This window comes from Pteropus medius, unplaced genomic scaffold (genome assembly GCF_902729225.1).
Source record: "Pteropus medius unplaced genomic scaffold, Ma_sr-lr_union100, whole genome shotgun sequence".
In the NCBI taxonomy this organism is placed as follows: Eukaryota; Metazoa; Chordata; class Mammalia; order Chiroptera; family Pteropodidae; genus Pteropus; species Pteropus medius.
The window spans coordinates 2,444,607-2,457,748 of NW_024345601.1; the positions used below are offsets into that span (position 1 = coordinate 2,444,607).

Sequence of the window (13,142 nt, forward strand, 5' to 3'; positions counted from 1 at the left end):
TCATAGTAGAGGAACATTGTGGAGCAATCTTGTTTTCCTTGATTTGAAAGCCCTTGACCTGTGTCCCTGCTAAAGTCAGCATTTATTCTATGGGTGACAGTCTTTGTGTTCATGACAAGTCTGAGATATCAATCAGCTGTTCTCATGTCTTTGGTTTTACTTTTACTGGTTTTTGAAAATTAAGTGTTTTTCTGTTTGGAATCAACAGGTTCCGTTTTTTGGGCCTCTGTTTGATGGAGCCATAGTGAGTGGGAAGCTACTGCCAAGCCTAATATGTGCCACGTGCATCAATGCCAGCAGGGCCGTGAAGTGCCTCATCCCACTCTACCAGAGCTTGTATCTTTTTGCTTTAAATATGCAACTTATTAACCTTCCCCGAATCCAGATTCCTGGCAGTTTTTATAAGAGGTAAGTATTAACTGGATTGAAGAGTGAAGAGAGAATTGTTTTCAAGCTGTGTTGAAAATAACAGTGATTTCATGCCGTTTGTTAGTTGATATTAAACGTAATAATTATGTGCTGCATCAAACTTAGAGTTTATTTTTACGATTTAGTCACATAAGTTTGTGCTGAGAAGCTATGACTACCAAAAGATGCTCATATCTTCTCAGATATGTTTCTTCAAGTTCCATCTCCTGCATTTATCCCTATTTGTTGCAGTCTGTTGTTTATCTAAGGTAGAATGCTGAGGAAAATGTAATGGGGTCACTCAGAATGCCTACCAGAAACCAACAGCAAATGAAATGACTCTAATAAATCAAAGAATGTGGCAAGTGCCACCAGAGAAATACAAACAGTGTTCCAGGAGGTCAGAGGCGGGAGAAATTGCATCTGGTTGGAAGGGCAAGGAAAGGCACCCTCAACCAGGTTGTACTTAAACTCATCAATAAAAATAGCTAGAGATTCTTTTGTTATTTTCCCAGATAATTAATATCTCCTTCTCTGATTCCTGGTCTTCTCTTTAAAAACAAAAGAAATTTCACTTTTATAATTTTCCCCCTAAACATTAGTTGGCATTCTATAATCATAAAATCCAGGCATTTGCTCTGATTATAAGAAAAAGAAATTAAGGTGACTGTATGAAATTGCTGCAAAAGGCATCTGACCTCCTAATAAAACTTAGAACCACTTTGTTTCTAATTGATGTTGATAATGATTGTACATATTGTGTTTGACCTTGCTCTCTCTACTTCTCTCAACCTAACTGTAAGTGATGTGTTGCTGGAGGTTGGGGATGAGGGATGGGTGAGAAATATCATGTGTGAATAGATATAGTTCATGAAAAATACCTTTCATTAAAATCCTAGTCATTTCATTGACTGATATTCTCTTTAGATTAAAAAAAAAAATACATTTGCCATGTGGCAACTTGGAATTATCATAGAAATTAGTAGTAGAAAAGAGCTATTAGGTCCCATCTGGTCCCTCCCCGGGGGCTAGGGCAGCATTATTCCTTTCTGCATGCTCCCCGTGCTTTTGTCCAGGCTGGTGGTGCATGTTTGGGAGATGGCATTCTTTGCAGTGATTTCCACAGCACTCTAGACTTAATCTTATGGCTGGTGTCGATTCAGCCTTCAGCATGGAGTTTTTATTTCACATGCTGTTGAAAAGGGGTTCTTGGCAGAAATCAGAAAGATCTATTTGGCAATTGGCTTGTCAGTTTGCATGTCAACTAGGATGAGCAGGACACTCATCAGTCAAGTATGTCAGAGGAAGGCAAAAAAAAAATCATTTGCAAACAAAAATTTCATTTTATATAAGTCTATTGTGATTTTTGTCACATCACCTTCTCTACATTGAAGTTCTCATTACAAAATACGTGCTTTGTTATTTTGTTGAACATTGCTTTCTCAAGTAAGAGTTAATATAGCATCAGAATAATCAGATTTCAGGAAAACATTATTTTTAAAAGTTCTAAGGATAAGATTCAGCATTACTTTAAAAACTTTTCAAGCAATCATATTGAACTAATGTGGATGCCAGGTAGGGCTACTGATGCTAATGTCAGTAAATTCTGTATTCTAAAATAACTCATAAAATAGCCAGTTTGACAACTTAGTATAGAAATTAGGAAGGAGAAAGTACCAAAACCTATCATGTTGATTACTATAAAATATTTTAATATTTTTCTTTTGCCTTATACCTTGAAAAGATTTAGTTAGTACTATTCAAATAAATTATTTAAAACAAAAAATAATATATATAATTTTTGTAGAGATGTAGCCAATGGGGAAAACTTTGTAATCACTTAGCTAATCATTCTGTTCCTTAATTTCTGCCTGCAAAAAAGGTAATATTCATGCCAGAAACCAAAGGTAAAATAAGAAGAAAAGTTGGGAGAAGTGGAAAAAATAAGGAGGGAAAAAGGAAGGTTTTTTTTTTTTTAAACATTTTCTTTTAAAAATTACTAATACCAATTTTTAGAAATTTTAAATATTTATAGATATTTGTCTAGGCTATTAATAATTAATTGCCCTCTTAACCTGTTTGTTAAAACATGCTGGTCCTTATATGCTTTGGCAAAAGCCTAAACTAGTTTGTGTTATAGTTTATGTCTAGAATTCACTGCTTCATTGAGATAAATCTTAGATTTGAATTTGGAAAAACACTGAATAACCTAACACATCCTAGTCATGGGTGCCTCCTTACATTCATTTGTTTACCAAACAAACAGTCATTGTGGACTCCCAAACCCCATGCTAGGAGTTTGGGGTGCACGGGGACCAAAGTGGACACGGCTTTTCCTCCATGCTTCATAGAGAAGACACACAAGCTAATCGAGGTCTGTAAAGGAACTAAGGGCGGGGGGCGGCGAAACCTTTGAGGAAAGACCTCTGCAGAGAGCATATAGGCTGAGAATGGAGGCATGAGAGAGAAGCTGGCCCCAGGGGGCAGGGCACATTCCAGGCAGAGCACACATAGCAAGTACAAGGACTCAGAGTGTTCTCCCGTGGTAAACTTGGGTTTTTCAGGATTTTATGCACAGTCAAGTCTATCCAGATGCCTGTGAAAGATGCAAGAATGAGCTTCCTTAACCCTTTCACCTCATGGCCAGCCTTGAAAATTCTATTCTTAGTACAGGTTCAAGGCTGTCTGATGTCAGGGCAACAGGTAGGGAGGGAGTGTAGAAGCCACCACTCAAGCCCCTGCAAGCCCCTCACGGACTTAGAAGATTAGCAATAGTTTGGACATACCTGAAACCAGGTCTGGCTATGTAACCTATGGGTCCCAGTGCAGAATGAAAATATGGAGCTCCTTGTTCAAAAAGCAGGGGAAAATGCCTTTAACTATGCTAAAATGTAAAGCTTTTTCCATTTTTTTATGGCTTTTCTCTTGACTTGACCTGATAGTTTTTATTTATTGTTTAATGTTATTTTAAGTAAAGAAATATTTAAAATTTAAATTATTTTATCATTAATTTTATCATTCTTTGTATTGTGCAATGCCCATTTAATGTGCAAATATAAAAGCATTTAACTCACATACGGAATCACCAAAATTATACAATTTGTATTTCATAACTCCTACATGGATATATTTCATTCTTACCAGAACACTGGAAGCACTACACAGAACTAACTTTTACCTATTTTCTATTTTTATTTCACTCTTCATATGTACATATTGTACCAACTCTCTCCTTTCAGTTTACTGATGAGTATAAAAGGACTGTCAGGAAAAGGACCTATGGATCATCCTGCATTTCCCTTTCTTTCTATGTCTTCATTTTTAAAGTAAATTGTTGGCTAACACAGGGATCATTTTTAGAGTAAATTGTTGACTTATGATGCTTCAACTTACTATTTTTCAACATTACAATGGTGGGAAAGTGATATGTATTCAGTAGAAACTGTACTTAGAATTTTGAATTTCGATCTTTTCCCAGGCTAGGTATATGCGGTATGATACTCTCTCGTGATGCTGGGCAGCAGCAGCTAGGTGCAGCTCCCAGTCAGCCATGTGATCACGAAGGTAAACAACTGATGCTCTTCTACAGTGTATTCATTGTGTTTGATGATTTTTTCCAACCATAAGCTAATGTAAGTGTTCTGAGCACATTTAAGGTAGGCTAGGCTAAGCTATGATGTTCAGTAGGTTAGATTTATTAAATGGATTCTCGACTTAACGATATTTTCAACTAACCATCATAAATTGAGGAGCATCTGTACATGGAAGTAACACAACTAAGGATATATAGGGCTTCTTGATCATTCATGTTTAGTAGGAGACATCATTTTTCCTTCATGCATTCAGATGAAGAGTAAGCCTCTCAGGGTAGTCAGCCCTGCTACTTATTCAGTCATAAAGTGAGTAGCATACTTCTCATGCGCTGTCTTTGGATCTCTCCAAACTCCCAGGCATTGTGGGTTGTCCATGCTTGTGGAGCACTGCTAAGGCTATGTGCGCATGGGACAGGTAGCAAGGAGCCAGCAGACAGCATATTTTGTGTATCTCCTCTGCCCATGTGCATTCTCCATTGTCTCATCACACTTTAAGTGCAGAACACAAGATCAAAGGTAAAATTATTAAGAATTTCAAGATAGTAGCAGCAGAACATTAATCCAAGCAGGGCTTGTTATAAGCACAAGGCCCTGTGCAGCTGCTCAGGTCACATGCCCATGAAGCCCTGCCTGGAGCCCATTCCAAAACACCCTCTCCCCGCCATATGAGTTGGAAAACTCTCTTCCTTGGAGTTTATTAGATTGATTCCCCTTCTTAAAGCCAGACAGTATATCCCTTGACAAAATTTTATTGGCATATGAACTAAAACCCATTAAGGAATAAAGCACCTTGTATGTGTGCTGTAGAAGACACAGTTCGTTTAAGAGAGCAAAAATCTGAGAAAGAATTAGTTACTCTTTCCCTGAGATATGAGGTACAGTATTGGGTGCTGGCAAAGAAAGGGAGGTATCTTCGTCAACACAGGCCATTTTATATGGGCAATCCTGTATCCTCATTTTGTTTCTAATATTTAGATTACAGTCATTAAATAGAACCTTGCCAAACTGTTCATTTTTATCCAAATGTCATTCACTTTTCTAGGTATCAGAATGACTATTTTATGAACAAAGGGCATGTTGTTTAGTTCAGACATTCTGTAAATCCTTTAGAGAAGGAGCACTTGCTTTTTTGTATTGACCAGAGATAGCCAAACATTGAACCCGATGATAAAGAAAAGAGCCAATGGAATTAGTTTGCAGTAGGTATTCTTATCTCCTTTTCCTCTCCAGCTAATGATTGATACTTAACTGCCTTAAAAGAGTTTCAATGGAGATTCAGTCTTATATAATATTTAACTAGAAGTAGAAATGTGGACAGTTCTATATCAATTTTATATAGTATGTTCAAAAAAATGCAACATTTCTTATTAAGCTGACTACTCGGGGAATTGTTGGAATGAATTTGCCTTTTGAAGATCTTTTTAAGCAGTAAATCCAGCTTAGAACCAATATCAAAGGAGTTCTTGTTTGGGGCACCCTTGGCTAAGTGATCAAACAGTTGGAACTGTGTGGTGAAGGCTCATAAGAGACTGAAAAATACTATTGTCTTATATGATCAAAAAAAATGTTAACACAGTAGGGATGTGTTTGGAAAGCAGTAATATTTCAGCTTAGTCCTTTTGTCCCTCCTGAGTTTTCTGGTAACTTCCACGGCAGGCTAAATCAAATCTGTCAAGTGGAGCCTTCATCCTGTGGCCACTGCTCTTCTGAGTGATGAGGGCCAACTCACCTGCCATCTGCTTTTTCTATCCCTCGTGGGCAATCAGAGGGCCTGTTCCTGTGCCTAGAGTGTTGTAAATGGGAAGCTTGCCACATGTCATGTTTACAGTTCCCAGGCCAACTAAAGATTCCAAAATCAAACCACTGTCAGCTGATAGAAGTTTCCAAAACCATTTGAGCCAGGGCTTTCATTCTCCGTCTCAGATAACTTGTTTCAGGGGAGAGGTTATGCGCAATATGCAGGGTGCCCATTAGGAGGAGTTCACCCTGAATCAAACAGATGGTGGCTTTTTCAAATTAACGTCCACTTCAACAGAACAATAGTCTCAATGGCATTTGCCATCTCTCCTCTCTGGAACTATCAGCATTCGATTTGAGAGAACTGGACTGCCTAAGAAAAAGTAATTTTGTACCTCATTGTTTCACAAGTGAAGTTTAGTTTCATTTACTATTAGCAGATATATTTAATAAGACCGGAGCTTCTTTCTTAGACTCATGACTTCTTAATATCATTGCTAAGTTTGTTCTCAATATATACACCTTCATAAATGGCCTCTCTCACTAAAGCTGTAACAATCCTGTTTCTTTCCTCTCCATTGGGATCTTTGTTCTTTTTTCTGCACAGACCTTTAATTTCCTCCACTTGTTCCATACACTCAAGAAAAGTATATGAAAATGAGTCAAGTGGTGCTCCATGGTGTGTTTTGCCATGCAGAACCAATTGTGTATTTGTCAGCATTTACTGTGTCCTTGCCATGGGCCAGGCATTAGGAATAGAAATATGAACATAAGAGATTCCAAGTGAGGGGGCATTATTTGCTTACAGACTAAGTTCTGAAAGAGTACATCACATTTGAGAACCACAGATGCTTCATATGACAGTGTATGGGAGACACACACATGGAGAGGACAGAAGGGATGAAGGCATTTCAGGGGCAGTGGAAGGAGTTCTGAGAGACAATCAGGGCCTGATCTCAAGCAGTGGCAGAGGAATGGATAAGATGCCTACATAAAGCAGGTAGACTATTTCAATGTGGGACCTGCTAGATTTGCAGGGTGCAGATGATAACGAGATGACAATCAAGGACAGAACTCTCTGGAGCAGCACATTGGAAGAATAGGCTTGAGGGGAGGGGAGAGGTGGAGGAAAAGGAGAGAACCATTTCTCAGAAAAGCAAGGAGAGAAAGAAGCTTTACCTTCAGTGGAGTGGTCAAGCAAGACACAGTCTCCTGGGAGGTCATATCTGTGTCTTCTATTAGCAGCCTCAAGTCTTCACCTGGAAAATTGGGTATAATATGACCTAGAACTGAATTACTTCAAAGAAAGAGGGAAAAACATATCAGATAATAGCAGCAGCTAAAAGAAAAAAAAAAAATTCCTGGGTGGGATTGTAGTGCCTGAGAATGGAAAATGCATGGGAGAAGGCTGGATTTGAGAGCAGCAGCCAGAATGGAGTGATACTCTTCATGGTAGGGCATCAAGAGTGCTTTTCTAATCCACATTTCTAAACAGGCCCAAAGGCAAAATATAGTTGTAATGGGCATTTACACTACTCAGTGTTAGCTCCAAGGTACATTCTAGTAAATGCAACAAGCATTTGATAAATTCTTGGCTGGCAAACAATGCCATCTCTCAGAAGACAGAGGAAGCAAATAAGGAGAACTATTTTGGATCCATTCCTTAGCAATTTAAGATTGCAACTTTCAGTGTTGCAAAAAGCAATGAGTTCATATTAGAGTTTGTACAAGAGTGGGAGGAAAACGCAAGTAGACCAGTGCGCTGCCATTTCATAAACTTGAATTCAGAGGCAAAAATGGCATGTCCGCATAGATGAGTTGAGGCTGTGAAAGGGAATAAGAAATGAGAGATCTTTTTTATTACAAAATTAAAAACTATTTCTCTGAGAAAGAAAAAGGAGCGGCATGGAAGAGCAGCCAGTGTAGTCGCAAGAGCAGACTGGTGAGTTCCTATTTAAAACAGGCGCATCGGAATCGAAAGAAGAGCTCTGCCCTGTGCTGACAGAGGTCGTCATTGTTAACCCATATCCCGGTCGTCCTCTATCTTCACATGGGAAGGGACAGAGTAATGTCAGCGTATGAATTAAAACTCAAATCACTGAGAACACGATAAGAAAAAAGAATTGGCCCCTTCAAGTAAAGTCCAGTCTTCAAGGCCAAGTATGCTCGATTTTAAAACAAATTTACAACGGTAGTCTCAGAACCACAAGAACTTTTTTTTTTTTTTTTAGAAATCATGTAAAATGAAGCATATGCTCAGAACTGAAAATAGGAAAATACTTTCGTGTCAAAGGATTAAAAGATGAATTTTGTCATGTTGCATAGATGCCTTGTAAAATTGTTAGACTAGATTACTTGTGAGCCTTCAGAAAAGAGTTAAAAGAGTTAATTCAGACACACTTTTTTTGTTTGATAAGATTACTATTCTCAGAGATTAGACAAAACTTATAATAAATATAAATCTTAATTTCAGTAAAACACAAGATAAAGTGTTGTAATCATCTAGCAGGTAAGAGAGAGAAATATGGGCCCATGGGAGCTGGGTGACTTCACTGTGGCCAAACCTAAAATGCATTATAATATTTATGGACCACCAATCGACCGGAGCCCTTATGACCCTGATATGGTGTGTATATCACAGCTCTGTTCAACTACTCTTCCATTCAACGACTTTTTACCATCACATTTCACGGAGGTCTAAAACACATGTTTATCAAAATACTACTTTTAAGAAAGACGAGAGGGTTAACTAATTTGACACAAGGCAAAATCAGAAATTAGGATTATCTCAACAGATGAGATTTCCAGGCTGAAACCAACAAGATGAGGTCTAGGAGGGTAACTGTAACGCCATGCACTTGGGTTTAAATCATCAGCTCTGTGGGTACAGGATGAGGTTGATAGAGCATGATAGCAATCACTGTGGAAAAAGTCTGAGGATTTTGGTTGAGCACAGATTTGAGATGAGAGACGAAAGGGTGATTCAGCGGCTGACCACACCACGTTCTCTAAAACCACAGCACGAGGATCATGAGGTCTTGATCATAGGAGTCACAGGAACAGAGGCATCATCCCTCTGCTTCCACAGCCTCAGGTCACATTGTAAAAGGTGGTGTGCCCCTCCGGGACCACATAAGAGAGACCTCGACCCACCTGGAGCAAGTCCACAGAAGTCGTGACCACTGCATTTTAGGTCTCAGGGAACCATTACAACCAAGAAGGGGTTGTTTCAGGAGGTTTGGAGGGGGAGGAGGTTTAAAGAGAAGATGAGGCTGCAGAACTGGAACCAATGAACAGAGGAAACCAGGAAGCAGCTTTTAGCTCAATGTCAAAGCAAACATTCAAAAACCAGAGCCTACAAAACCAGCTGCCTACAGGCCGAATCCAGCCCCCAGATGGGCTTTGTTTGAACTGCAGTCGGCCTCCAGCTTTACTAATAAAAATGGAGTTTGACAGCCATGTTGAACAATTGGGAGATTTTCTATTTTAAAAAACCTAGATTTCTGACTTCTCTTGAAGAATTGAAACCTCTGACTCCCCCTGGGCTTCCTTTCCTGCTGGCAGCAATCACCCTTCATACAGGCTACGTGCTCTCCTGTTCATCACAGCCCAGCCTATCGACATGTCTTCCCTTCACCAATCCTCAGAAGGCAGCCAACTGGGGGGCACAATGATGGCTGCATCTGACACCAGATGCAACCATCATTGTGCCCCCCAGTTGGCTGCCTTCTGAGGATTGGTGAAGGGGTTAGTGAGCCAAGCAGGTAAGACAGTGCCTGGTTCTTAATGAGAGTCCAATAAGTGTTATTGCAGTTGCTATATTACTAGCCTGGCCCCATAAATAAGTATTGGCATTTTAAACCTCTGTTGTAAAAACTGGAACCACCCAACTGTGGAGTTAGGTCTTGGGAAGTATTTACCTTTTACCATCGTAGATGTTAAAGCCGGCTCTACCCTAAGGAAAAGTTATTGTAAATCTAACAATCTGCAGAAACCGGGCTTCTGACACCATGCTTAGGGAAATATCAGTAATAGTCCCAGCTTGCCTCCCCTCTTCCTACTCTCAGATCCCTGGTTATTGGGTCATCGCTCTCATCGCCAGTCCCTTACAGGGGGTGTGCTCCTTCCCACTCTGGGGCCCTTGGATATGGCGACCCCCCAGGATTCCCCTCTTGGCCATTCTGTTGCCCCTCAACCCCTTGGGTTTCCGCTCACCTTCCTGCAGCCATCTAGCCCTCTAAAGCTCTCCTTGCCAGGCTGGGCCTCACTCTGTCCTCTTCTCCTAAGTATACTGTGAGTTTCCCAGCGGGGGCCTATTTCCATTTTGTTGATATCCCTCTCACAAACACCTCCTAGTACATTGTGAGTGTGTGTGTGGGTGAGTGGGGGTGTGTGAAGGGACAGAGAGAGTAATTTGGGAAAATTTTTTTTTTTTTGGAAAGCAAAAGACAAGGAAATCATTTTATAAAATTGCATTTTTTTTCATCGAAAGCCTTAATTCAAGAAATACAGTTCTAGAAATAGAATATGTACCTATGTATGTATATATTGATACATGTTTTTAAGTCCTCTTTTTCCATTTTTGAATGTTTAGTTAACAGCTGTATCTCCAGCACTTAGAACAGTGCTTGGCACATAGCAATTACTCAATAAATAGTTCTCAGTGAACTACATTGGCAAAAATACATAGATAGTAGTATTCAAAAGAAGAAAATGGTTAAATCGTTACTGAAAAATTGGATTTTGTATGTATTTTTCTTTATATTGAACAATATAGTGTTTTGTGCATATTATTTTTCTAGGGAATTCTAAATAATAATCCTGCTATCACCACCCCAAAAAGTTAATGAAGGACATTTATGTGAAATTCCTGACAATTAGAATGATGACTTTATACCTGATTTTCAAATTGATGGAATCTTATTGAGAGCCTAAGTAAAGGCTTGTTAGTAAGCCCATTTCCTTAGAGCCATAAATGTATTTTGTTAGTTTTTGAGGGATTGAACTCAAACAGTGTTAAAGTCAGAAAACCTGCAGACAAGAAGGAAGTGGAAAGGAAATCTCATGTTGCCATTAAAGCTGTGGCCCCCCAGGAGGGGAGCGACAAGCCCAGGTTAGAAGTGTCTGGAAAGGCCTTAAATGATTGGTGTTAGAGTTGGTGTTAGAGTCTATTTCTAAATCCTAGGAACATAGTTGTAGGGTTTTTTTAAATTCTTAATTGCCTATAAATTTTATACACGTAAATAAAACGCCTGCAATGCCCAAGGGAAGGTCTCCACAAGTCTGAGACCTGGAGCAGGCTGAGCCTTGGCTGGGCATGCAAATACTGACAGCTGAAGTCACTTGTTGGAAAGTCCGCAAACTCTGGTTACAGCTGCATTTGTCAGTAGCTTTAAGGGAAGTGTAATCAGCCAGAGAGATTAATTTGCATCTCAATTAGAAAAGAGTCGGGAGGAAGCACTAGGGTCTGGTGCTGGAAGGTTGTGGAAGAAATCTCACCAAGCACAAAAGCCTCCCTCGCTCTGTCCTCCAGCTGAGTGGAGGACAATATCTGAGGTTTGGTTTCCATAGGGACCAGAAGCCTGCTGGGCCCCAGAAGAATCTCGGGTTTGCACCGTAATCATTTGGTCATGATGACACAAATTCCACTGTTGTTCCCAAATACATTTTGCTATTTGAAAGCTGTTAGAAAAGTGAAAATGGTCATCATGTCAAAAGCATGCAGAAGAGAATGTGCTGACCCTGCTTACCTTTTTTCAAAATGCTGCTGGGATTTCCAGGCATTTAACATTTATTAATGTCTGAATATTCAAAGAGCAAAAGGTCATTTCATAAATGACAATATTTCTTTAGTATTCAGATGGTTACTTTGGGAATGGCACAGCTTCAGAGGGAGCCATTATTCCTGATTCTCCCACACTCTTCAGCATTAGGCAAACAAGATTATGAATTTAAAAACAGAGGCGACGAACTAACATGGAATCTTCTGGCCATGGAGCATGGAAGAAACTCTGGCCATTCCAGGCCTTTTTAGAATCCTAACAAAACTGAAGGAGGTATCCCTAACCTTAACTTTGAAAAGCAAAAAATAGCATTAATTCGAGTATTTTTCTTCGAGTATTATTTATGACCATTTTCATGGGCTTTGATATTTTTACCAAACAGATCTTTTGTTTTCAGAGATCTTCATAGTCTCAAAATTCTGTACTGGGGCCTAGTGAGAGCTCAGACTGTCTGAACTATTTATCCATGCCAGATTACTGTGCCATAACCCGGAAGGGCTCACCCTCGGCATTTTTGGAGGAGGACTTTTATTTCTAGTTTATTTTGTTTGCTCTAAAATAATTAATTCATTGGCTCCAGCTTCAAAGTGAGAAAACAAAAAAGAGTAAGAAAAAACTGAATTCGACTGAAGTTGAATAAAACTGAATTCTCTTTTTTAAAAAATCAGGGTTTTAAACTCATCTTTCCATTCTGGAAAGGGGAAGGAACAAGTTTCCTAAGGATGATCTCTTCCAGGGCCCACAGACTGAAATAACACATTGCAGCGAGACATCAGAACCTCTTAATCCAACATTAATCAAATTTGAGTTTACTAATTATCAGCCGCATTTCGAAAGGAACATAATGCCATAAACAGCATCCCCAGAACATTTAGTAGACTCTGGGATTATAAGCAATATATTTGAAAGTGAGACTTTCTGTTATTCAAATCTCTGAAAAGGATAATACATGCCTTATTATAATAAGAGATTGTGCAAAGCCAAAGAAGGACAAAGCAGGCAAATCCAAATGGTGAGCCCTTCTGTGCCTGTCTGCCTTAGCGTATGCAGCAAGCTCCCAGCAGGCTTCGGAGCTAGAGTAATTTGCAGCACACTCAAGTAAATTTTTTAATCAAAGCAGAATACCTTTTTGGTAATCTGTGGGTGAATACAACCCAAATGCCATCATGTTAGGCTCGAGAGGGTGTCCTTTCTAGTTTACTCTGTGGAATTTAACCAAACTCTAAAATGGGTAATTTGAATGTTATGCTTCAAATTTGGAGTCCTGTGCTTTGAAAGCATTTGACTTCATTCCCTGGGACTTGATAAAGACCACTGGGGCCAGGGTGAGGGAAGGAAGCTTTGAGGATCAGTGTTCATGCCAGCCAATCCTCTCTTCTCCTCTCTCCCCTCACCCTCCCCACCCCACAATCAGGTGTCCAATGCGCAAGCCACTAGGGAGTCAAGATGCACTTTGATGTCTGTGTTATATTTTGTGCATTTCTTTAACATAGCCAACTTGAGAAGTACACAGCTGTTCTAGTTTCCAACAATGGCATGTTTCCGAAATGCCACAATATTTTAAACAGACACCCCATTGGACATTGCTCCTTATTACTTATAACCCACATCTGATAGATAC

At 39.5% G+C, this 13,142-nt stretch overlaps 1 protein-coding gene across 4 annotated transcripts in view; it reads left to right on the plus strand.

Annotated features, from left to right (window-relative positions):
* The window catches only part of RALGAPA2 (Ral GTPase activating protein catalytic subunit alpha 2), a 291,465-nt gene that overhangs the window by 210,521 nt on the left and 67,802 nt on the right, over window positions 1–13,142 (plus strand). For 2 of the 4 annotated variants that reach the window (XM_039874357.1, XM_039874356.1), the window contains exon 37: window positions 209–336. In XM_039874357.1, the coding sequence (XP_039730291.1) occupies window positions 209–336 (128 nt within the window). Of the gene's footprint in view, window positions 1–208; window positions 409–3,886; window positions 9,157–13,142 lie in introns of those variants that run through there. The other 2 variants (XM_039874353.1, XM_039874355.1) reach the window with 2 other exon arrangements.